Source organism: Azolla caroliniana, unplaced genomic scaffold, assembly GCF_043228905.1.
Source record: "Azolla caroliniana isolate FFs.n. ecotype wild unplaced genomic scaffold, voAzoCaro1.0.p SCAF_7, whole genome shotgun sequence".
In the NCBI taxonomy this organism is placed as follows: Eukaryota; Viridiplantae; Streptophyta; class Polypodiopsida; order Salviniales; family Salviniaceae; genus Azolla; species Azolla caroliniana.
Genome location: NW_028230442.1, coordinates 7525665 through 7551523, shown reverse-complemented (window position 1 = coordinate 7551523; position 25859 = coordinate 7525665). Strand labels below are relative to the sequence as shown.

General features: G+C 37.3%; 2 protein-coding genes across 2 annotated transcripts; both read right to left on the bottom strand.

The window, feature by feature from the left end:
• Positions 1-1405: 1405 nt before the first annotated feature.
• LOC147861769 (uncharacterized) lies at positions 1406-6384 on the bottom strand. Its single transcript, XM_087322973.1, has 6 exons — positions 4193-6384; positions 3899-3977; positions 3409-3565; positions 3022-3141; positions 2103-2515; positions 1406-1875 (listed from the first exon to the last, which is right to left on the bottom strand). The coding sequence occupies exons 1-6, from the start codon at positions 5725-5727 to the stop codon at positions 1777-1779; spliced, it is 2403 nt and encodes an 800-aa protein (XP_087179099.1). The 5' UTR covers positions 5728-6384; the 3' UTR covers positions 1406-1776.
• Positions 6385-11729: 5345 nt separating this feature from the next.
• On the bottom strand, positions 11730-15386 carry LOC147861768 (receptor homology region, transmembrane domain- and RING domain-containing protein 6-like). The gene is made up of 4 exons (XM_087322019.1): positions 15070-15386; positions 14248-14499; positions 12855-13250; positions 11730-12647 (listed from the first exon to the last, which is right to left on the bottom strand). Exons 1-4 carry the CDS (start codon positions 15203-15205, stop codon positions 12133-12135), a joined length of 1299 nt encoding a protein of 432 aa, XP_087178145.1. The 5' UTR covers positions 15206-15386; the 3' UTR covers positions 11730-12132.
• Between the last annotated feature and the right edge of the window lie 10473 nt (positions 15387-25859).

Genomic DNA, 25859 nt, shown 5'->3' with positions numbered 1-25859 from the left:
ACGATATGCCATCAAGGACATCATTTTGCTTGTGCTAACCATAATTGTTACCAAGTATCCTTCATCCAACTTTACATATATGACGCTATAACCATCCCTTATTGATGCACGATCCACTATAAAGTTATTGATGAGAAAACGGACATTCAATTTTGTACTTCTGAGATACAATACTTATATGTTCAATACTACGAGTTCAAATCAAAGTGACAAGATCCAAGAATATTTGAGCTAATGTCAATGATCTAGAACCATAAGCTCTATATCTAAGACAATGTTCAATAAAAAAATTGCAATACAAAATCAAATAAAAATTAACAATATCTCCATGCAATAGGTCTGATGAGATCTCAATAATAGATCGAGAATCACATGAACATGTATCTATTGAAAATTTTGATAAAAACAAAATCCATGACTTTGTAATAGTATGCATGATGATTAAGACAATGATTAAAACTCTTACGTATGTAAAGGACAAATGTTTTCTAACCACAAAAATTCAATGCCAATATATTTTGTCACAATCTATTGCAAATTAATTGACTGCTACATTTGAGTCCATAAGAAAGGGAACCATACACGGGAGCAATTATTTATTCTCATTTCTACGCCATCTCGTATGGGTTGGGTCCTTGCCTGAAGAAACAATAGTCATGAAGTAACAATATGGTGTCTCAAAAGCAAGAATGCTTTCCTCCCCTTAACAGATTGTTACCAAGCCACACACAAAGGACACTTGCTTGTGTTATTTACATGGTAAAAGTATCTATGATTCAAGGAATGCATGCTACCCTTAGAAATAACACAATTGTCGCTATATTGCCTTTAAAGTTAATTTCAATTCCTTGCAAATTGGACTTTGAAGGATATGAAGGAGTGGCTTGTCAAGAAAGTATCTAAACGAAATTTTATACTTGCATTTTATTGCTCAAATGTAACTTTAAATAGAATGACTTAAAACCAATAGAGGTTTCACCTTAAGATCCTTGGTTTGCTTTGTCGTTCCTTTTTCACAAACAATACACACAACTCTGAAATAGCTGAAGGATGAAAGGGATATGGCAATCCTCTCAATTCATGATCCTCTTCAATGGTATGCCATTTTATACATTTGCATTAATTCCGTTACCATCGTTAGGTTTCACATGAAGCACATCATGAGGAAGCTTCGCCTTCTAACCATGGGTGAGAGACAAATCCCCTCAACCCAAACAAGGCAAAAAAGAACACAACGCTACACAAAACAAAACGTCATCCATGTTTATGACAATATTGCATCAATGAAGTTTTTACAAGAACTCAAAACCCTAAAAGAGGTTTCCATCAAATGACGAGTACATTACAAGTCTAGGCTAAAACAAAGGCAACAAGAAACAATATATATATATATACTGCCATCTTCATCATCATTACAAAAACGGTGAGAAGAGATTTCTCTAATCATACTATTGTTCCACTGGAAGGTGTTCTTCCATTTCACGCCTTGTGCATTAGACTGGTGGTTTGGTCGTGTCAGCCTTTAGGTGTCCATTTTCACATGGAAGTGTCCACCAAGGAAACTGATGCACCATCAAGGCCATCTAGTAGATAGAACAAGCAGTGCTAGATGTACTAAATGAGAGTTCCCATGTGTGAACGTTGGCCATATTTACATTGGGTCAACGGGATACGAAAGTTTCGTATATTCGCATCGATCAAATTGTTTTTGATGAGCTTAAGCCAGATCGGATGACATTTGGAACATGAGGAGGTATCATGGCTCTGTCTTGGATTTCAATGATACCTTGGAGGGAGACGCTTCGATTTTTCTTTGTATTCCTTCATCTCCCGTACATACCTCTCCTTATCCTTCAGACCTTGCGCTTGATAGGGCTGTGCACACTCAACAAATACAAAGCCTTTTATGTTTTTTTCCAAGCAATTTTAATGTTTTAATAAAATAAAGAGCCTTTTCCATGTTTTTGTCATGTGTTTTTTCAAGGTCTATTTTAGTTTTTTTTTGTATGTTTTGTCGAAGTCTATTTGCATTGGTTCATTGTGGAAAGAAAGACAAAAAAAACTAAACCAGATTGGACAGTCTTTAGCGAAAGCTAACTCACATATTTCTCATCTTCTGAAAGCTTGTTCCAAAGCTCCCCAATCATCTTGCTAATAGCTCTATCTTTATCAGGCTGGACAGTCTTAAGCTTCGCACGTTGCTCTGCAAAGAAGAAATTGTATCCCGTCCGATTCTGTCGAGGCGCATTCGGATCTTTCCGGAACACTTCATTTTTCTTCCTTTTCCGACCAACCATAGTCATAGGTGTCAAATGGGACAAGTTTAAGTCCAGCCCGACACTTTGCATCATTCCAGGAACACAGGCATTTTGGGGGCCCGTGTTATTTGAGCTGACATGGTAGAGAACTCCCCTCATTTTGCGTGTTCCCACCATCACTGTTACTAAGTATCCATTCTCGAACTTCCCGTCTATGGCACCTGTAACCACTGTTCCAATTGAAGAGGCTGGATCCACTAGACAACAATGCAAAACAGACAGAAATCGGCATCTTTCAGATTGATGATGAGAAGTCAAGAAAATATGACAACCATCAGAATACCCTAACTTGTTGGGTAATTTTCTAAATAAACCAAGTTCTCAAAAATAACCAGAATTTTCCCCTGCAGTTGCAACAACTGCAGTAGAATACCCCTATGTTGTAGCAACTAAAAGGAAGAATACCCCTAGGTTTTCAAAAAAATTGCCAGACTACCCTTATGCGGTAACTCTGAATTATTTTCTCAAAATGATCAGATATCCCTCTCTATACAAGAGTTATGACTATATGGGGGGTATTATAATACAATTTAAAAACTCAGTATTTTGGTGCCTTTTTGCCTTAATTCTGAAATAAAACAAGAAAAAGTTGGGGAGTTCAACTTGCACCCGTGCTTTGGTTTGCTATAAGCCCCCATTAAGTGAAACATACAAAAAACCAAACAGATAACAAAGCAAACAAAACAGTGTCATATATATTAACCTCCGAGAGCTTGCGCTGAATCGATTATTCCATAACTTCTATACTTCATACTTTTGGTTTCACCTGCCACACTCTGTTGAGACGATTCCACATCCTTTTCCTTGGAATGACTGGGGCTCTCTGTGGAAAATGATCATTCACATACCCCACCAATAAACACTTTGTTTTATTTTTGGAATCTTGCTTTCTGAACATACATACACACATACATGCATAGACATACATACATACACACATGCACGCACAAACGTACATACAGAGACATACATACATAAAATTGGAGCATTTTTTGAAAAATGTTTCAAATAAAATTGCTCAATTTTTATCTGAACCCTAAACCCTAAACCCTAAGTCCTAAACCCCACATGATGGAAAGAATGATTTTACCAGGAGGTGGAATGATTTTGCCATTCACACCAAAAAAGTAAACTTGCTCGTAGTGATGAAGTGTGTCGACATAGGTTCTCCTCAGGACATGTGAGGGGGCCAAAACACTGGACTGAATTGCTCGAGCAATTTCTTTCCATTTCCTTTCTTTGGTCACCTAAAGTCGTGAAATTACGATTCAAGACATAAAAGGCTCAAAATCCATAAAATCCAAATATTATCATCAATCCCTCACTTTAGATATGTAAACCATCATCATCATCATCAATTTCTTATTCTAAAGATGTAACACATGTATCAACATAATCATCGATCTTTCATTCTAGATACATCATCATTGATCTCTCATCCTAGAAATAAAGAGTCCTATAACTTAGGCTTGTTACGGAGAATTAAGATAAAATAATAAGTTGTTTTTTATGAGATGATAAAATCTATGGGAATATTGGATTAATTAGCAATAAAAGGTTGTGTTGAAAAAAAACTTTACTTTTTCTAATCCACCGCAATCTGTGACTTCTTTGTACAATTTATGCAGATCCAGAACTTCCTCTCCAATCTTCGGAACCCTAAAACATACATGGCTTTCCTTATATAAACATCTTGCAAAGGGTATATTTCACGGATTCATCATGATATTCATACTATAAACAACTATTGATCATGATTGCTATTCTGAGGGTTTTATTATGATTGATAGAAACAATAATGCTTGAAGGTTTAACTGAATGGACGGACATGTAGGCTATTGATGAGAAATTTAATGCTGTAAGTTTAAACTTACTCCACTTGTAGACCAATGGCAGCATGTAGCTTTTGAAGTGTCTCTGTGAAAAGTTGTTGATCTGCAATAACGGTGGCATGGGTGGCAAGAGGAGCTGGATAAATTCGTTCTGAGTGATCATTTTCCACAAGTACTTGTTCTTGATTCGAAGATACAATATGATCAGGAAAAAGGGGTATCAATTTGTCTTGAAGACCTAATGATGCACCTTGGACAACAGAGGTTAGCAGATGACCTTTTAGGGAAGGATGCTTCAATGATTCTGATACCAGGAAAGGTGCTTGCGGATGGTCTTGAAGATCTATTGGATTCTTCGTCTTTGGTATTTCTGATGCTCCTTTGAAGTCAAAGGGTTTATTTGAAATAATGCTCTCACGAAAAAGAACATGGTTTTCGTCGCGGACCTCCACAGATTCTACATGTTGTCGAGGTGGGTTGAGAATAGATTCCGATGTTCTTTGCAAGGATTCAGCCTTTGTTTCATTAGACCTTGTGAGCATACATGTATCTGTTATACCCTTAAATGGAAGTGCTTGCATGAAGGCCGACTTGCGATGCTTGAAAGACCCTTGCAGTTGGGGCGGTGATGAAATCCTCTGCCTCTTCTTCTCTAGAGAAAGATGCAAACTTGAAGGAAGATGATCCAGAGTGGTTGTATCATGCCATGACAACTGATCTAGAGGTAGAGATGGTCTCGGAGCCTCGAGATGTGGTATCGGATTTTTGGGAGATGGTATCGGAGCCTTAGGAGATGTTACACCTTGTGACACTGTTGGAGAGTGAGCTTCTTGGAGTGGCCATGATGATGCCTCCTCTTCCTCCGAATGAAGAACACTTGCATATTGCCGATGATTTGGAGCTATTGGCATTACGGGGAGTTTTTCCATACAGGTTTGCATCAGAAACCCTGAAAGCTCCTCATTCTTCTGCTCCTGAGGCAAACCTGGGTTAATTCTAGGGGAATTAGGGTTGGTTTCATCCGCTCCTCCAAGACAAGTCAGACTACTTTTGGCCTGCTGCAAAAGGTCCACAGAACAAGATAGAGTTGAGACCGGAGTAAGCTCGGAAGTCGAGCCAAGAGACTTATCTTCTGAATGAGAGAGATTATGCACCGAGTTTTCTATGTACTCTGAAGAAGAGATTTGAATCATCAACTCCTTCTGCATAGAAAAGATCATCGGGGTCGGATGCTTCTCACATTTGGCAGTGTAAAGGCTCTCTTCAACTTTTGGATCTTCTTCAACTGCTTCATCATCTTTCTCTCTCTCTTTCTCTTTTAGGTTATGGCTTCCATCAAGATGAGACTCCTGCATATACATATTGGGTTGCTGAAGCGAAAGCGATGTTTCGATATCAACACATTTGCCACTATCACCAGGTATCAACATTTGACTGTTCAGGCCCACCAGCTCATTGGACATGGAAACTCCAGCCATAGGTGTGAAAGGAATCGGTCTGATACCCGCAGAAGAAGTGTGTGCAGAGAGGGATAAGAAAGTCTCAGGATCTTCTTCTTCATATCGTTCTAGGGACATGTTTTTCCTTTCAATCGAATTCGAAAGAAAATTTTTAACATATATAATATAAATGTTCCGTGATTGAAGATTTACTTACTCCACAGCCAAATTCCAAAAGAAAACAGACCTTAATAATTTGCCTTCCTTCTCTTTTCTGATCTTGAAGATACGATCGTCATATAGTCTGGATGAGAAAGAAAAGATATTTATGTATTAAATTCTTCTGCGCTTCATGATGTCGTAGCTCGCCATCGCAAAAAACAGAATGAAAAACACAAGTGGGTTTTGTTCTTCTTCTAGGCTTTAAACTGCCAAGGCCATAGCCAAAGATAGAGAGAAAAGAAGCGTGGGTTCTTTATTACTCTGCTTATTTCTTCTTCTAAGCTTCAGTATTGACATCAACATAGCATAGTTAAAAGTCAGAGACAATTTGGGTCCTTCTTATTTCTTCTTTTTTATGTTACTATTCTGAGCTTCAAGATGCCATAACCATTTGCCAATTTGGGTCTCTTCTTCTTCTTCTTCTTCTTCTTCTTCTAGAAACAGAGTAATGAGATTAGATTTTCTCTTCTTCTTCTTCTTCTTCTTCTTCTTCCAAAAACTTACTGAAAAGGATATGGCAGTTTTTCTTTCCTGTATATGAGATTTTTTTTGTTTTCCGATTGTTCTTATCTTCTTCTAGTAGAAACACTAAGTAATGAGATTATGTATGAGTATTCCTCTTCTTCTTGTTCTCGAAACAGAGTAAGGAAATTATGTATGAGTATTCCTCTTCTTCTTGTTCTCGAAACAGAGTAAGGAAATTATGTATTCTTCTTCTTCTTCTTCTTCTTCTTCTTCTTCTTCTTCTGGAAACAGAGTATTGAAGTCACAAATGTGAGTATTGGTTCTTCTTCTTCTAGAAACAGAGTAAGGAAATTATGTATAAGTTCTTCTTCTTCTTTTTATGGAAACAGAGTATTGAAGTCACAAATGTGAGTGTATTTCTTCTTCTTCTTCTTCTTCTAGAAACAGTGCAATGAAGTTAAATAAGCAATTTTTGCTTTTCCCTCTTCTTTTTCTTCTTCTTCTTCTTCTTCTCTTGTTGCATGTACTCAATCAGATCAGAGGGTTTATACAGACAGACAGAGAGAGAGAGAGAGAGAGATTGGGTAATGTCCCAGAATTAAAAAAAAGCAGAAAGCTTTTGATACTGATCAAGATGGATGTACATATACTTATAGAGAGACAGCCTTTTTTTTCCCTTCAAAGTTCACATACATACATATACATATTTTTAGCTGTCTATATATTTAAAATCTCCACACTCCATTTGGCTTCCTTCAATTCCAAAGACTCCATTCAATTCTATGCCATTTCCACTATCAAAATTTAAAATCTCAGAGATGCTTTTCTATTCTCCACCTATAAACTAAATTGCCCAAAACAGAAAAACAACATAAAAAAACAGAACCCAAATTGCCCAGAAGAACTTTCCAAATCAGTTGGGCATTTTGGTTGGGGGGGGGGGGGGGGGGGGTTGGATAGGCCCCCATTTTTTCACTCACAATGAGCATTTTTATTGAGTGGGCCAAAAACCCATCAATCCAGACAAGCAAGATTTTTGTCCGGCCCAACATGAATTTATTTCTCAATGCTTTCTCAGCTCCGAAGAGAAAATGTGAGCGTATCCATGGGATGAGAGATAACAGAGAAGTTCTTCTTGTCCACAAATCAATGGCACCCTAAACGTTTCCATGCGTGAAATGTGTGCATCCGAACATGTCCATGTGATGGATAACTCAAAAGTTATTGTCCACGAATCAATGCATCACAAGATAAAGCACTTCATAATTTATGTTGGTTTGCCATTGGCAAAGACAGTGACTGACTAACATAGTATGTTGTATATAGCCCAATGGAGTAGAGGAGAAATCGAACGTGGAGAATGTGGCAAAAGGAAAAGAATGTATGTACGTTAGAAAAGAAAAAGTTCAGTAGATTGGATGGGATTCAAATCACTCCATCGAATGCCACCTTGTACACTTTTTCGTGTATGATGTCTTTTTATTCTATTAGTAGCTGAAAACTTTAGATGTGCACCTTATTGGGAAGCTTGATAAGTTGGTATGTCACATGTCCATGTTTGAACTCATTAAAGCAAGAATTGATCGAATCATAATACTTTGACGAAAAAGTATTTAGTTTTGCTTTCATTGACATGCTCACGTACATATATGTATGTACTTTTCATTCACATTCCCATGAGATCTAAGTAGTGCTAGTTTCGAAGCGTAGTGATTTCCTTTATTCGAGAAGATACAGGAAAAGATATTTTAACCATTCCATAACACATTGTAAATGCTAGCTTTTTAAGGATGTATGTAGTGCAATGGTAAAATATGTGAGTTTCACCACCTTAAGGTGGTCAAGTCACATGGGTTTTTGATGTTTCGTAGGTTATAAGAATTATTCGTGTTTAATGATTGAGATCATGTGCATGCAAACATCATATTCTACTCATCACTTTCCACACAAGTCAATAGTTATACTAGAATTGTAATATTTCCAATGAAATTGCATTCCCCTGCTTATGGAGTGGCAACCAATGTATGCACATTGGTTTCCCACATAACAATTGATAGATTACTTCTTAAAACTCTTGACAATAAATTTTGAGAGAACAAAATAATTATTTCCATAATCATTCCTTGTTTGTCCTATTGTGGACTTATTGCATAATCTCATCAAAGTAAATGAAACAATTACATAGAAGAGTGATTTTTTACGCATTCTCTCCAGCTCACGATTACATGCCCATGTAGATAGTCTCAACTCTAGACTCTAATTAATGTCCATTTAACCTTTGTGCTTTTAGTCCTGTAATAATATGGACAAATAATCATTCAATGCAATTAAAGAGCTCATTATATCCTTTATTTTTGTGCAATTCAACATCAAGAATTCAACCATCATTTTTTTTTCCAAAATGAAGCTACTTTCCCATTAGTTAGGACGGATTATTACAATTCAACCATCATTTTGTTCTTGAGGTTGAAAACACATTCAAGGATAATAAAATGATTTTCAAACCTTAGAATTGACCTTCCAATAGATGTCTTTAGAAAGTGGGAAACTCTAACTATCATGAAATAAATGATGTGGTCTGAATAACCTTGTAAAATATATATGAAGTTTAAATCCTTGTATATTCTTACCTTGCCTAACAAGAAAATGTAGCAAGCAACAATTACCTATGGCCAATCCACATCTCTTTATAGTTGCTCCTAAATATAGATGGCCAATCACCATTCTTTGAATGAACCTTTGTTTAAAATGCTACTTCAGAATGCCAACTTTGATGGTTATTGGTAGTCACTTGCAAATTTTGAGTTCTACCCGCGCCAACATCAATCCAACAATGTTGTTCTTCCATACACATAGCAAAGGGAAGTTGCTTCAATGATATACTCTACAAAATTTGCCAAATTAACCCACGATTAGGGTCTGACCTCAACTACTCCGAAAATCTTTGAGATTGTGCATTGCAAACATCTTGAACCTCTATGATGCCCAACCGAAGGAAGCAATTAAACTTCGATCACAATCAATCTTTTCCATGCCAACATATGACGAATGAGGGTACACAAGATAATGCCCATTGTGAGGAATTGCACCGCTCTCCATTAGGTGGCAATAGTTTCTCAAATAAAGAGAGGACTTTCTACCTAGAGACTATTGAATGAAGAGCAAGGAATTTTAAGTAGAATACTTCCACTAAGCATTTGCTACCATTATCCCTTGATCGTAGTCCTTGCCTATGTTACAAATTCCCTTGAAATGAAATATTATAGAATAAATATCCATGATTGTGATGGGAAAGAAGTGTTGTAACAATGAAAATGGACAAGTAATTACATGCATATGCAAATTCAATAATGCGACACAACTAATCACTTAGGGGTTTGCTTCACAGTCTCAAACAATCCATGTGATTCTCACAAAATATAAATCAAAGAGAGTTGCAAGGATGAACGGAAAGCCTTTTTGGCCCATGTCAATGGTATATAATATGAACCGATGGGTTCAACAATACATTGCGCAACTCTAACTTGTACACGAAACAACAAAGATTGTGATTTCCACGCATAAATTTATCCCTCAATTTCACTTGCAATTCACTCACTTGACACTCATACCATAGAGTTCCAATAGATCCTTCAATATCGAAGAGCTTTTTCCAATCATTGACCCTTGCCATCCCAAACTTTCCAAATCCTTCTCAATACAAGAAATGATGCAAGACTTCCTCCAATTAATACGTAGCCCTGAATCCAAATCAAAACTAACGTATAACTTTAATTTGCTTCTAAAGATTTTCTATGTGAGGCTCTTAAAACATGAAAGAGGATTAGATAAAGCTTGTGCCACAAGTGAACATCTAGATGGAAAGTGTCAACCCACAATATCTCCATTATTTACATTCCTTGATAACATTTCCAAAATAGATTATCGGTAGCAATGACATGCTACAATGAATCATATATGCACTATCACAAGAAACCATACATGCATTTACTTCATCTAGCTAGGTCCAAGATGTCCAATTGATTTACAAGATGTCATGTTCAAGAATGTATGGATGCACACACAAAGTAAAAGAAAAATACAAGAGAACATTTTTACTCAACCATATTGGACCTCCACACAAAATGCAATACTAGTGAAACATAGATTATTACTCAGTTAGGAAAACAATTGAGAGCAGTTGACTAATGCCCATGCTTTGTGAGCATCTAATCATTCTCAACTTTGGTGTTGTATGCTGGAACTTGAATTGTTTGCAAAGCTATTGAAGGACACAATTGAGAGCAGTTGACTAATGCCCAAGCTTTCATGCCCCTGCTTCGTGAGCATCTAATCATTCTCAACTTTGGTGTTGTATGCTGGAACTTGAACAATTTGCAAAGCTATTCAAGGACACACTTCCTCTTGTCCTTCACTAATCTAAAAGTGTGTTATACTCACTAATTTAAGGGTGTGTTCCCACTCTCTTCCACATGCTTTATCCTACCAACCCTTAACAAGCTATTGAATGACACCTTTCTATTGTTTGTCGACACATCGTATCTTCTCATTCATTTTCATCCACTTTTATCCTACAATACTTGAATAATCCTACTATGGTATGCCCAAACAAGTCTCATGTGACAAGGGGGATGAGGTGAAAACTTATTATAAATTGATCAAACAAATTGCTATAATAGGTGGTATGAGTGAATGTGGCAATTGTGTGGAACAAGTAATCGTGAGTCATATCAATCCATCCTCAAATGTGTACCCTATCCATTGCGCCAACATGTAGAAAATTGCAATAAGTGATTCACGGACAACATTTTTGGCAACTTGAAAGTTGATCCTATTTTTGTAATAAAATAGAATGCCATACTCATTTAATAATAGCTTCATTGATCCTACAATGTCTGCATTTAGAAGCACACAATGCATCTTGTCTCAATTGACAATGTACAACTTCGAAAATGTCGTTAAGGGCTTTGTAATAGTCACTATCCCATATCCCATTTGTAACTAGTAGCATGTTGGTTTAACCCAACTAGCATCAAGGTGTGACCATAGACCATCAAAATGTTTCGCTAGTTCAATTCGTATGAGAAAAAAGCAAACACCTCGGGACTACACTTTCTAAAGAGATATCAATATCCAACATGAAACAATGTTATTACAATACTAAACAAAAACACTAAGAGCAATTTACAAAAAAGGACGATTCTAATGTGGAAGCCACCACCATAAAAGTGTGTATATATTATTGTCTAAACAAAAAACGCTCAGAGCATTTTACACAAAAAAGACGATTCTAATGGGGAATCCACCACCATAAGGCAATGTATAGTAAATATAATCTAGGTTCTTGCATTTTTCAACACTTCCGATAGCAAACTCCCAAAACCACTTTAATTGGCTGGCTCTAGTAGGTGATTGTGTTTTAACCAAAAAAAACACGATAAATTGATTCAATCTTCAAATTTTCCAAGGCATATGATATTAATGACCCGAACAACCACCCACTACATGCCCATAACATGCTTCACAACATGAAATGGACAACAATTACAGTTGTACCATGCTCTCAATGCGTCAAAACCCAAGTCTGGATGTGATGAACACCACATGGCTTTCGAAATTAAACAAAATTTGATGCACCACATGGCTTTCAGAATTCCTTAAGAGTGCACTTGCTGCAATGGCATAGACCAAAACAAAACAAAACAAAATTTGATGCACTACAATAGTTCTTGGAACTAGGTTAGCACTCAAATGTAGTTTTATAGCCGTTTTACTAATGCATTGCCCAATAGAACACAAATGAAAGAACAGAACCTCTGATGCATAAGCAGCCATTAAGGAGTTGTTTTTACATGTTCATACCAAATTCTGGGGATTGTTGTCCGGGTACAAGAGCAATGCCCCGGCCCCGACAGCACCGTGTTGGGAGTTCCCTGGTGAAGCTTCAAAAAGATTCAGGACATTCGGAGCGGAGTTATGGAAGAAGGAAGGCGGAGTGAAGTAAGGCGAGGCACGAAAGGCCTCCACCGAATCAATGATCTCCATTGCTGGTTGCCTCCCTGAATGCCGCCCATTTGAGGTCGGAAATGGCACATTCATTATCCGTATGGGCACCACATTTGGTCTCGAGTACCTATCTCTGTCAAATGGTGGTTCATTATCCGAAAATCTCCATGGATTCATGTTTACGCCCCCGTGGACAGACATCGCTTCACTCCTCGGTGAGACTTCTTCCCGAGGATTGTTGGAAACCAATAAAGGCGTGCATTCAGAGGAAGCTATAGACTCGTCTTTGATGACCTCTGACTTGCATATTGGACAAAATGCTCGCCAGTTCACGAGCCATGCATCAATACATGAGCAATGAAACCCTGGGAAAGAATAGAAAACATACATGAAAGACACCAATCAGCGACAATGAAAATGGAAAGCCACCAAAATATACATCAGGTTAAGGCTATTCACCAGAATACCCCAAATTTTACAAAAATTACAGCTCTCCAGTAAAGAATTTACTGCTACACTGGTATTTTGGAAAATTTGGTGTATTTTGGTTCCAACAACATTTTTCCACTTACTGTGATTGCATGGCAATATCCTGAGCTTTGAGCCCTCCATATAATCCTCCAAGCAAATAACACAAGTATCAGCATTTTCAATGCCACCTTCACACTTATATTCATGTATCGGCAACACTTTTATGGCATCATAACTAATGCCAGCACATTCTTTGGATTCGCTATGATGCTGGCTCTGGCGGCTCCTCTGAACTAGGAAGTAGATAGCAAAAGCTGCTATGATACCAAGCAAGGAGATAAAGGAAATAACCATGACTAGCCAAGAAATATTCTCGTATGAAGATGGTAAAACACAACACTCTACGTTAGAGTCATTTGTGTGCTCTGCAAGTATTTCCCCAGCTATCTTCGACACAAACACTGCTGGTATCTTAATACCTCGTTTTCTCCCCGCCACTGGCAGAACAAAAATATAAACATATCAGGACATAGAAACTGGGAGATCTATGAGGTGGGTGTGGGTCTGTTAAATGAAAATTTTAAACAGTTTCTGTCTAGACTCCAGCTGTCTATGATGGCTGCTAACTACACACACACATACACAATTTAGCATTATTTGGAATGGCGGTCTTCAAAATGCCATCAGACAGCCTTATATAACACTATAACCCTAGGTTTATGAGGGAAGCTAGCACAATATGAAGTTGATAATTAGTTCGATGAACCATAAGATAAAACATTTTAATTGTTTTTTTCCTTTACTTCTATGAGGTATCAAATATCTTCACTCCCCTTCCCTGAATCTTCTTCAAATAGAAACCTACATTTATTATAAAGATTGCAATAAACGAGGATTGCAAGTATCTGGTGGTTTCTCACCAGAGACCAGAGGGAGGTTGATGATATTTTTGGTCCTTCACTTGTTCATGCTGATGTCCAAAAGCTGTAACTACATAGAATTGGACAGTCCATCTTATGTTCATATTTCTTTTCTAGTAGTACAAATAGTTCATTCAATTCTTTGGATACACATATGTGAGCAGCATAGCTATCGAGATTGTCTCCATCCAAATAACCCTCTGGCTTATTAGATACAAATTAACAATGGATCAATCTGCAAAACATAGCTATCAAGAATTGGCACATACTGAATATGGCAGCCAGGATACCTACTATATATCTTTATATATACATTCGGCCCTCGTCTATGTCTGAACTGGCCCATTAGAAGGCCATCTCGAGCTAATGAGCTGTTCGTAATGGCTCTTTTCACAGGCTTATTCTGGTAACACTCTTTCCTAGATAGCTCTCTCCACTACCCTCGTGTTTGGAAATTGGAAACCCATTCCATCGGCCATCCAAAAAGTGAGTAGAGATAGGAAACAGAGGATAGATTGTTATTCGTATACCCATTCAATTCAGAAATTTACATTGAATACCGGCTCATACTTACTCGTCGGAAGGGGGGAATTGTCTATGTTGTCGGCCACGATGATCACATCATAACCAGCATCTTGTGCATTCCGAACCTTCTCTTCAAAGGAGCAAAGCCCTCGCAACACGAGAACAATTTGCAAATTCACATGATGATCGCCCATCAATGATAAAGGAGCTTCTTTGTCATCATTGTATAGAGGCACACAGGCATTAGCTGGGATAGAATTATAAATAAAGCCACACAGGCCAGCACTTGGGATCTTAGGTGCTGCAAGTCAAATTTAATATGTTAGTCATTTGAATATAGATAAATAGATGGCTATGCCATAACAATATGCCGCAGTACATTGAAGTCACCATTGCACAGCACAAAGGAAACATTATTAAAGATGGCCCATGCCATACCCATAGCATATGCCACATACCATATGACAATACCAATATCCATTAAAAGGCATATCAGAAAAAAAAGAAGTTGAATATGACACAGTCATATCCGTAGCATATGAAATATAACATATATGACATACCCATAGCCACATGCCACATGAAGTAGCCAACCTAATAGCCATTAAACAGAGAAAAAGACAGTATGCAAGATACCATTTGGCTTAGTTATAGGGATAGCAATAGCCATAGTCGTTAAAAAATGCTATTTTTTTATATATCGGATGCTAATGACATACCCATACCCAAATTTATGGCGATGGCAGTTAAACGAACTGAAAATTAAAATTAGAAAAGATACAACATCATAGAGATAGCCATTATGCACACCAAAAAAGATGAAATATTACAAACGTGAGAACAAAAAAAGAAGAGGCTTTTAATCACTTACTAAAGGTTGCATCTGTTGATTCAAACACCAGGGAGTAGTTATCCTTCGTTAAGACAACAGTAGCTTGACATGACAGAGACAAGATACACAATCCTAACAGAAAGAGCGGTAAAAAAACAGGAGATGAAGGTTCCATATCTAATTAAACTTTGGGAGAGAGAGAGAGAGAGAGAGCGACAAAAGACCCAATACAAAGATATATTAGGGTTTTCCAGAAATGCGTATTACGGTCAAGAAGGAGAAAGAAAGAGAAAAACCCAAGAACCCAAATTCTGCGGCAGTAGGGGAGAGTAAAACCCTAACAGAAGCCAAACCCTAACCCTGTGCTAAGAATCCCTTCCTAAACAGGCCCGGGGGGGGGGGGGGGGATGATGGACGGCCACTTGTTGCTGATTTCTCGCAGACGGACACGTGAGGAGGAGGAGGAGGAGGAGGAACAGGACCCTCTCTCTGTCTCTGTCTCTGCCATTTCGGGAAAGAGAATATTTGGGAGGAACAGATAACTACTAAATTGGGAAAGAATTCAAGATTCCCTCCCCAAAAGATGCCCATTCTGCAAGTGCAAGCCATGGCCACCCATAATATAGGACACAGGACATAGACTAACAGGACACAGGACATAGACTAACAGACAAACACACACACACACACATACGGTGCTCCCGAAGGCCCATCCGATCCATCCATCCATCCATCCGCCCATCCCATATCTTCCACACCCTCCACGACAAATGAACATGTTGCCATGCAAGCTGGATAACGCTGACCTAATACAAACTTTCATTGCACGCGAAGGCATATGTAGTATTTATGTCCTTGTTGTACTTTTTCTTCTTTCCTTCCCTTTTGGTCTCTCTCCTTCTGCCACCATGAGTAGCACCAGCATCATCATCATCAATCCGTCGTTTTATTGCTGCTACTTGTGAAGATTGCTACCTCTCTCGTCCAAGGAGACAAAGCATCGATAGAAAGTAGGCCCCGTTCAGACCATTAGAGAAAGAGAGAGAGGGAGGGAGATTCTATTCTGGTCGTTGGAGGTCAAATATGATATATACGACAGAAAAAATGTTACATTTCACGTAATACATGTGAAAGTGCGTAACGACTCTCGATCTTCAAGAACTTTACTAGTGAATGTTGCAATCGAGTGTGCATATTGAGAGAGAGAGAGAGAGAGAGAGAGAGAGAGACCAGAAAGTCATGGGTTGACAACAACAATAAAAAAGACAGAGGAGAGGGAAGGAGAATACATGGGCTTTTATTGTTGGTTTATGGTAATGTTTGTTGCATAAACAATTATGCCAAGAAAGGATCTAGCTTTAATGAGGTGGTATCTAAATCCAATATATTTCGTTGAAACGCAAAAATCATGTGAACAATAGGAAAACATAATGAAAACATTTATGTGCATAAAAATTAGTACTCGTTCTCTAGGAAACTTTCAAAAAAGCATTTATCTTACCCTTTAATGCTTTGTCACGTTTTTCTTAATGTTGAGGTTGATCTGGATGCCCTTTTTTGAGGTATTGCCTCGATGAATCTCATACGATTATTGCATTTGTGAAGCAAACGTTGGTATGGTAAAAATGGTGTCTCACTTTTGTCGTTTTAGGCAAATTTGCATATAGTATTTTTATCTAGTAAAAGATATTGACCACTAGTTGGGGTTTCAACTACAAACCAAATGTACAATCAAATGCATTATTGGAAATGCTTATTCTTCACATCTAAAAGTGCACCTTATCCTCTCTATTCTCGTATAGCAAAGGAATAGACGTGAATACTAGCATGTATTTTTTAAACATGTAGAATGGATTCATATATAAGAATATTAGATCCAAATGAGATCAATACATTTGTTTTCTCATGGTTATCCATAAGGCATATTATATTTATATTTTATAATAAAGAAATGGGAAACACCTTTGTGGCCGTCCGCACGAAGAATATAATAAAATGTTTACCCTTATTTCTCTACAAATACTAAAGTGAAAACGATCTAAAACAACCATCCAATATCAAAGGAATATCTTTCCTAATACCCTACAAGGTAGGTTTTTGTTTAGATCCAAAGGTATATTAGCTCCTCATAAAGTTAAATTGTACATAGATATGAAACTAAGGTTTACTTGCAACAATATGAAGAGGACAAAAACACATACTCAAAATAGTATATCGTTAGCATGAGAAAATGCTAGTAAATTGGCATATCATATATCAATTTCTAATACTAGAGAATTTGTATATGTTGATTCATGAAGTTATTGATTGTGAACCCATAATTTTATCTTATTAAAAAACACAAATGTAAATATAATTTAGCACGATGGTGTAGCCTAGTGTCGTGATGTAGTTGAGAAGCACAAAAAGGTAGAAAAGAAGTAAAAGGCTAGAATGATAGCCCAAATTGCAAGAGCTATTCACTTTTAACAAAAGGCTTAAGGGTTCAATTGCCACCAAAGATGACTAGAGGGGAAAAGATCAAGCTACAATCGGCAAGAACAATAAGAGAGCATGCCCTATGATTGATTGTATTCAGTTTTGGCCAAACTATGCACCCATGCAAAAAGAAAACAAGAGTTATATATAAAAGAAAAGGCAAAGGTGAATACAAAAAGAAGATATAGAGGGAAAAGCCACTTGTTGAGATAAGAAAACTCATTTACCAAAAAATGAAACATGAAAAAAATGAAAAGAAAACTCATGTAAGGGCTTTAAAATGAGAGAGAGAGAGAGAGATCACTTTTGATTCGCAAAATTTGGGTGAGGAATATTATTGCAAACGTAAAAAGACTTCTTTTGTGGGATTTAACAATGTTAGAGAAGTCATGGAATCTCAACCATGAAGAAAGACAATTGTGCAAGTTGACATGTAATCATATTCGTCATCCGAATTGGTGTCCAAGGTGGGATTGAGTTTGTAGCATTTAGATCCCTAGAGTTCTAAAATTTGATGTTATTCATGGTGGTGTTTTTCTATGAAAAAAAAGAGAAGCCAGGAGAGAGTTGGCGTGGTCAAGAGAGTTTTCGTGTATGTTTCTAACCCAATATTCGTTTCCTTCATTCTTAGGCTTGTTTTGAAGCTTGACTTGAGAGCCTTCATGAAATCAATGCATGTCTCATTTTCTCATTTGGTACTTTCTGTAGAATGGTACGAGTAAAATCATTGCTCGGTTGTATGTAGGCTACAATCACTTGTGTTTCCTTCTTCAACAAAATTGCCTATAAGTGAGAACTCTCATATTTGTTACCATATGGATGTTAGTGTTGCTATGTATGTGGATGTGTCTCGGAATTCATTAAAGGACACATGCATGGTTAAGTCAAGCTAGTCCAAGAGACGATGGTAAAAAACAATCATGCATTAGAGTTGATAGTAATGATATGTCTTATGTTAATGTTATGCAACAAGATGATATTGACAGAGATGATAGTGTTATGAACATATACCATAACTCCAAACTTGTAATGAAGACTTCCTACCTTATTCCTATATTTCTTCTTTCTCATGTTCACTCCATGTAATGGAGCTAAGAATTTTCCCATTGTACTTCCACTCTCTTAAAACTTACTATTGCACACGAAATCTTAATATAATATTTACTTTGTTATTTTGTATAAATCCTTGTTTGAATATCTGGCACAAAGACTTCACCACAAGGATCACGTGGAATTCTGAGCTTGGGATACAAAGTTAATTGGATTTTGACGAAAGCAGCATAAAACAAGTCACCAAATCATGTCATCGGGAAACTTGTTATGTTGGTACAAAGCCTTCGTCACGAGGATCACAAGTGCTTGCGACTCTGAATAGTTTTGACTCTTTCTAGCCTTCAAGTCCAAAGAGCCTTTGAAGAGCTTTCAACTCTAGAGAGAGAGCCTTTGAATTTGAGGAGCCTTTGAGTCATCTCACTTGGAAACTTGAATCAACCCATCCTCTCCTGTTCAAGTTCCTGGTGATCCAAGTAAGATTTCACATGCACACATGTAACTTTGAGACAACGTCAACCATGATGAACCGTTGACTATGATGGAGCTTGTTCTCAAAAGAGCCCTCAAATTTGACCCATTTGAACATACTAGATTAGGACATATTTGTAATAAGGCCAAAGGGAAGTTGACCTAGTTAAATTATTATATAACTGACTTTGCAACCTTGTTGTGGTAGTCATCATTTTGTGTATTGTTACTTTTGGAATAATACAGTTACACCATTGTGTGTCTCTTTGGATCTCTGTCTCATTCTCTCACTCTGTCTCTTCTTGATCTCGTTGAGTTGTCACGGTTTGATTCATTTGGTTCATCTTGTCTTTGCCTTCATCAACTTGTATATCCCCATCGTATAGTGTTGTTTATGTTTTCACCACTGACGATTGTTTCCAACATCTTCCCTCCTAACCATGAGGGAATTATCACGACAACAAATTCAAGAGTTCTTTTGATCGATCTTTCAATCCTTGATGTATTCCAAGCTTTTGGTATTAATGTAAAGTTAACTTCATTTATCTACTATCTAATATTATTTTCTATCGAACAAGGATCGTGCGAATTTTTGATTCAAAGATCCAAGCTCGAAGAGCAAACTTATGTGAATTTGGAGCAAATTCTCCAAATAACATAATCTAGAATAAAACACTCGTCACGTTTACAAAGATCTCGCCTCAAGGGTCGTGAAGGAATTTTCAGATCTTTATTCCAACCACCGAGTGAGAACCTATGAGGACATGTAATACTTCGGACAGGGAAGAAACGTAAATTTTATGATACCCAATAAAGCTAGTATTTCTCAATTACTTGCAACACCTATATACTTGGATTGAAAATCTGAGGTTGATACAAACCACTTGAGATTATGTAAGAGGCTCAAGAGTTCTAGATTAAAAAAGGGGAGATCTACTTCCTCTAAAACTCAGAATCCTTAACTTTGAATAAAAAGATAGAGAAAAGAAGCATAAGCATTTTGCACTTCTTTTATATTTTGAGTTATTACAATTCTAGTCCTTTTTGAAGCCATTTGTTCCTTGCAAAGTGTCTATTGTTTCATCTTGTGGTACCTTTTTTGTAACACCACGACAACACAACTATAAGACGTCCAACTTCCCCCCCTCAACATACACAACCTCCAACACCCACCCGAACCTGCTCGTCACCAACCACCCAATCCCCCCATTACTTAATCTTCCTTGCCAACGACTTCCTCTCATCACAACCACAACCACAACCACCCGTAATACCCTCCTCCTACCGTAGACTCCTCTCATCAACCTCGCCTTGAACATCTTCCATTCTCGCCTGACTACCAACACCTTTTGACTATAGCCTACTTCCTCCTACTTCACCTATATTGGCTAGGGTTTATGGAAAAATAAGGAAAATGGGGAATAAAACAAAGCACCTCTAAAGTTTTTAAGCTGAATAGGCCACACCAATGTGAAAGGGGACAAGCCCTTTGTAAAAGCTAAAAAAGTCACAAAAAGTGACTTTTGGCATCTTCTTGATCCTTAGTTCTAAAGCCCCCTCTTGAGCTTAAGCTAAAGTTCTCTCTCTCTCTCTCTCTCTCTCTCATAAATAATGGCTTTCATTATGAAAGAAAAAAACACCATCATGACTAACTTACTACAAAGTATAGAACCCTTCTATCAAGGGATCTAAAGAATACTATGACACCAAACTCAATGCCACCCACCCTACACACCAATTCAAATAGTGAGTATAATGATATGTGACCTTGCAAAGTTCTCTCTCTTCTTGGTTGAGATTTCGTGACTTCTCTAGCACTGTCAATTCCCACAAAATAAGTCCTTTTAACTTTAGAACATATTTTCTCACTGCAACTAGAAATAAAAAATGAAGGCATTCCGCATATTCCAATTGAACCATAGCCCCCAATACCTCAAGAACTCAAAAATATTTTGAAAATGAGGCATCCGTTCATTGTTCTCCATATGTGCAAAAACCCAACTGAAGGAAGATAGACTTACTCCTGTTAGAGACATCCATGCTAAACTAATAAACCTCCAAATCATCCTTGCCATCGGGCATGAAATAAATCGATGCCTACTATGTTCCAATTCCACCGAACAAAAGAAAACACAATCCTTTAGTAATGCTTTTTTTTTTTTAATGCATCCCCTAATGGTAAAGCTCCAACCATAACTCTCCAAATAAATACCTTGGTTCGTAGCATCAATCGAGAACACCAACCTGCCTTGATCACATGAAACCACCAAGTAATGGGCTTATGAAAATCACATATCTTTATAACCCTTTCTTCCAACCACTTATGTTTGTCAATCAACTTGTGATAAGCAACATTGGTTGAGATCATAGTCAATCTCTTATTTCCAACAAACCTCCAATCAAGCTCTTGAGATCGCCTATCTAAATAAGGAATTGGCTCATGCGAAGATCGTATTTGTTGCAACTTATTCCAAATAAAGTTATAACCTTTTGGAATACGAAATATTGATCTTATTATTCGAAAAGCCATTAATCTTCTTTGTGAAACCAACATAATATCCTTAACTGTTACCAAACCTAATCTAGCCATCCAATTAAATTGAAGGTTAAGAATTTGTTTACCTTCCCACCTCAACAACCTTGATGTTGCCAAAACCTCCATTTGTAATGAATTGGCACATCCCCTTTCTTGTGGGGGATGCCATTCCACAAAATCCAACATACTTTGCCAAGATGTCAACAAATGATTAACTATCATAGACCCTGTACATTTGACATCCCTGTCAGAATTAATTACATTCCACAAATTCGCTTCAACCTTCATGTTTCCAAGCTTTATTCCGTTCTTCTCTATAAAGTATGCCACCATTTTTGTCCAAGGTTGTACACCTTCAAACATGAATCGAATGAAAGTAAATTGACGAGCCACCATATGCTCATATAGATTCAATATTGATGCCCCACCAAGATGCTTCGGAGTACAAACATGATCCCATGCCAACCATGACAAGGCACTTTTCCCTTTTCTTTTCCATAACAACATTTGCATCGAGCGTGACAACATGTCAAGAGCTTTCTTTGACCATGGGAGCAAAGGAAGATAATACGATACCATAGAGACCATAATCGATTGGACCACCTTAAGTCGTACATGAAAAGGCCAAAATTGAGACCTCCAATACATAAACTTATCCTCCAACCTTTTGGATACCCACTCAATAAGTTTCACATGAGAAACTTCCACCCCAATTGGATATCCAAGATGATGACAAATCATACCATGATGTACTATCCTTCCTGACCACCCCAACCCTAACACATCTTGTTCTTTACATGAAATGAGGACAGATTTATGTATATTAATTCTCAACCCTGAAGCATTTGAAAACAATTCCCACACATCTCTTGTCTTACTAATATTTTCCCGATTAGGTGCCAAAAACATAATATGGTCATCTGTGAGAGCTTGAACAATACATGGCTTCCCTGATGGAAACTTTAGTCCAAGCAATTCTTCCTCCATAACCATATTGTGTAACTTAACAAGAATAGGATGTGTCACAATAGTGAATAGTAAAGGACTTACCAGGCATCCTTGTCTAACTGACCTCTAAATAGAAATCAGTTGTGTTACTCCTCCATTAAACATCACACGTGAAACCGAACCCTCCCCTAATGTGTATATCAACTTAGACATACGATCACCAAAACCCATATGAGAAATCAATTGATTTATAAATGATCAATCCACATTATTATAGGCTTTCTCGATATCCAATTGTAGCAACACTAATTCTTGTTTAGATTCCTTTGCATAGTCAATTGCCATTTGAACATTTAAAATATTATGTAAAATGTCTCTTTTTGCTAAAAGGTAAAACCTTATGCAACCTATTGGCCATCACTTTTGCAAAAATCTTGTACATTCCCCCCATCAATGAAATAGGCCTCCATTGAGCAAAGGAAGATGGAGAAAGCACCTTCGGCAAAAGCTTGATCAAACCAATCTTCCAAGAATGAGGCATTTCCCCTGATGTCCACACCTTCTAAAATAAAACCGTAAAAGGCCCCTTTAACTTAATCACATATTTCTTAAAGAGTTCATGTGTTAATCCATCCCACCCAGGACTCTTATCATTAACAAGATGTGACATGACATGTTCCACCTCATCCTCTGAAATATTAGCATCTAATGATTGTGCCACATCATGCGATACATGATTTTTCACTCCATTAAAAAATACATCTCTATCCTTTTTAACATTATCATCGATACACACTTGTACATCCAACAATTGTGTATAATATTCTATGCATTTCTTCACAATTTCTTGAGGATTGGAACACATGATACCATTTTCCTCTAATCTTACCACATTATGTCGTGCATGTGATTCATGAAGGTCATGAAAAAACTTATGTGATTGACAATTAGCATCATCCACTTCTTGTCTTAGACGATGTAGTCTAGCATGTTGATAATTTTTTGCCGTTAGGTCATGCATCGTAGAAATTAATACCTCTTGATATCCCATCAACTCTACATCCGTTGGCTAATAAGTTAACAATGAATTGCATTTATCAAGAAAATTAACTAGGAGACTTAATTTCTTTCTCCTTTTAAAAGCATGGTGAATTCCATAATATCTAGTTAACCTCTGAACATTTGCAACAAATACTTCCCACGCTTCATACCCATCAAATTGAACATGATAGGCAAATGCATCAATCAATTGACACATATAGGCATGGAAGACCTCATGATCCAAAAATGATGAATTAAAAATCAACTGTGGTTTTCCTAGAAACTCATGAAGACCTTTAATTGAGTGGTGATTCAACTCAAAAATTAATGGGAAATGATTTGATATAATTGACCTATAAGACAGTGAAATATCCAAAATCTCTGGTAAAAAACCTTCGGTATGTAGTACATACTTTCGATCCAACCTACTTCAAGTATCCTTATATTGAACCAATTGAAAGGTATAACCAGGTTCATCTCCCTTGATCCATTTCCATACATCCCTTAACATGACTTCAGTCTCAAAATCTCCCCATTCTTGAGCCTCTGGTCCATCCATAATAGAGTGGATAGATGTTGATTGATCTATCTCACAACAAACATTAAAATCTCCCATCAATAAACCCGATCTACCATTATCCTTTGAAGAATTTGGAGATACTGACTCAACCATGCATGCATCCTTTGAAGAATTTGGAGACTCATCCATATTCATGAAAACACTACGATCCATATGACAAGAAATAGGAGAGAGCTCGCTTACAAGTAATTGTGTTGGAGAAGGAATCAAAGCAAGCGATCATGAGACGCATGCAATCGAATGGAATTTTTACTTGTAACGTTATACCAAGACCACCAAATGATACGTGCAGATACTCTTTAGAAAGCTCTATCCGCAGGCTTCGAAACGAGCTAAAGAACAAAGGAAATGGACACTGTAGCAAGAAGATACATCAAAATTAGTGTTTGTCCTTCTCCAACATCTCCGAACTTTGCATTTCTCTCTCTCTCTCTCTCTCTCTCTCTCTCTCTCTCTCTCTCTCTCTCTCTCTCTTGGTGAAAACACACAATTATATTAATAAATGTGTGTAAAAAACACTACTTACAACGGGTGTGACCATGAAGTATGGTCACCCACTAACTACACTACACTACATGGGTAATGGAACATGTTGAATTGCCAATATGCAAGACGAACATTCCACTGAGGAAAGGATTTCCACTTGCTCCAATAAAGAAAATTGTCACATTAGTACTCCCTTCAACTTTCATAGATATGCTTTCACTCCATGTCTACCATCGAATACAAAAGTATTGCGCATATTCCAATTATGACGCAATCCCCAATATCTCAAAAATAGAAAAACAATCTCCATCTCTGACTTTGGGTCCACCGGTGTAAATTGTGCAAACACCCATTGTCTAGGTGTCAAATAACATTGTGATAAAACTTGCCAAATTTGAGAAACATAGCTCCAAATCTGAGAAGCAATCGGGCATTGTATAAATCGATGAGTACTATCTTCCATTTGAACAGTGCAAAAAAAGCAATTACACATTGCTAGTCCACGACGCTTTAGAGCTAATCCCAAAGGCAATCCTCCAATCAAAACTCTCCAAATGAAGACCTTTGCTACAAGTGGCCATTTAGAATGCCAACTACGTTGTAAGATTTGCCACCACCCCTGATCAGATTTGTGTAATCTCCATTCTTCTTCAGCCTTAGATGATAACCATCCAAGAGACTCAATAGAGCAATGATACAAAAGATTAGTAGTCACTTGTAACAACGATGTTTGACCCTTTAAACACCAATCAATCCACGATTGTTCTCCTGTTTGTAGAGGTAAGGAACCTTGCATCAATGGAATATTTCGTAGTTGTTGCCAAATAAACCCATAATTAGGCGGAATGCGTAATAATTGTCGTGCTTCAACAAACTCCAAAATTCTTTGAGATGGAGCCTCAACTATATCTCCCACCTCTTTGATCCCCAAACGAAACAAATGATTAAATTGAGAGCGTTATCTCTCCTTTCCTGACCAACATAATAACCGAGAAGACACAAGTAACTCTTTTTGCAAAGAATTACTATGCTCTCTACTAGATGATGGTTTCCATACACATAACAAGAGTGCTTCTTGCCATGAGGTCACCAAGTGTTGAACACATGTAGAGCCTGGAATCCTAAGTGAAATACAACCATTTAGTAATTGCTATCATGAAGCCTTAATTGTTTTCCTCCCATGTGTTAAACCCTTGTTCTCAATGAAATATTGAACAATAGATATCCATCGTTGTGAGT

Bases quoted from the DNA above. Each gene is read 5' to 3' on its own strand.
- LOC147861769 (XM_087322973.1), bottom strand. From the start codon at position 5,727: ATGTCCCTAGAACGATATGAAGAAGAAGATCCTGAGACTTTCTTATCC. The intron at 3,142-3,408 runs GTAAAATCATTC...CATTTTCCACAG, and splicing joins CAAAATCATTCCACCTCCTG to AGAGCCCCAGTCATTCCAAG. The intron at 2,516-3,021 runs GTTAATATATAT...ATTGTTGTCTAG, and splicing joins TTCAGCGCAAGCTCTCGGAG to TGGATCCAGCCTCTTCAATT.
- LOC147861768 (XM_087322019.1), bottom strand. From the start codon at position 15,205: ATGGAACCTTCATCTCCTGTTTTTTTACCGCTCTTTCTGTTAGGATTG. The intron at 14,500-15,069 runs GTAAGTGATTAA...TTTGACTTGCAG, and splicing joins ATCAACAGATGCAACCTTTA to CACCTAAGATCCCAAGTGCT. The intron at 13,251-14,247 runs GTAAGTATGAGC...TTGTTCTGCCAG, and splicing joins CAATTCCCCCCTTCCGACGA to TGGCGGGGAGAAAACGAGGT.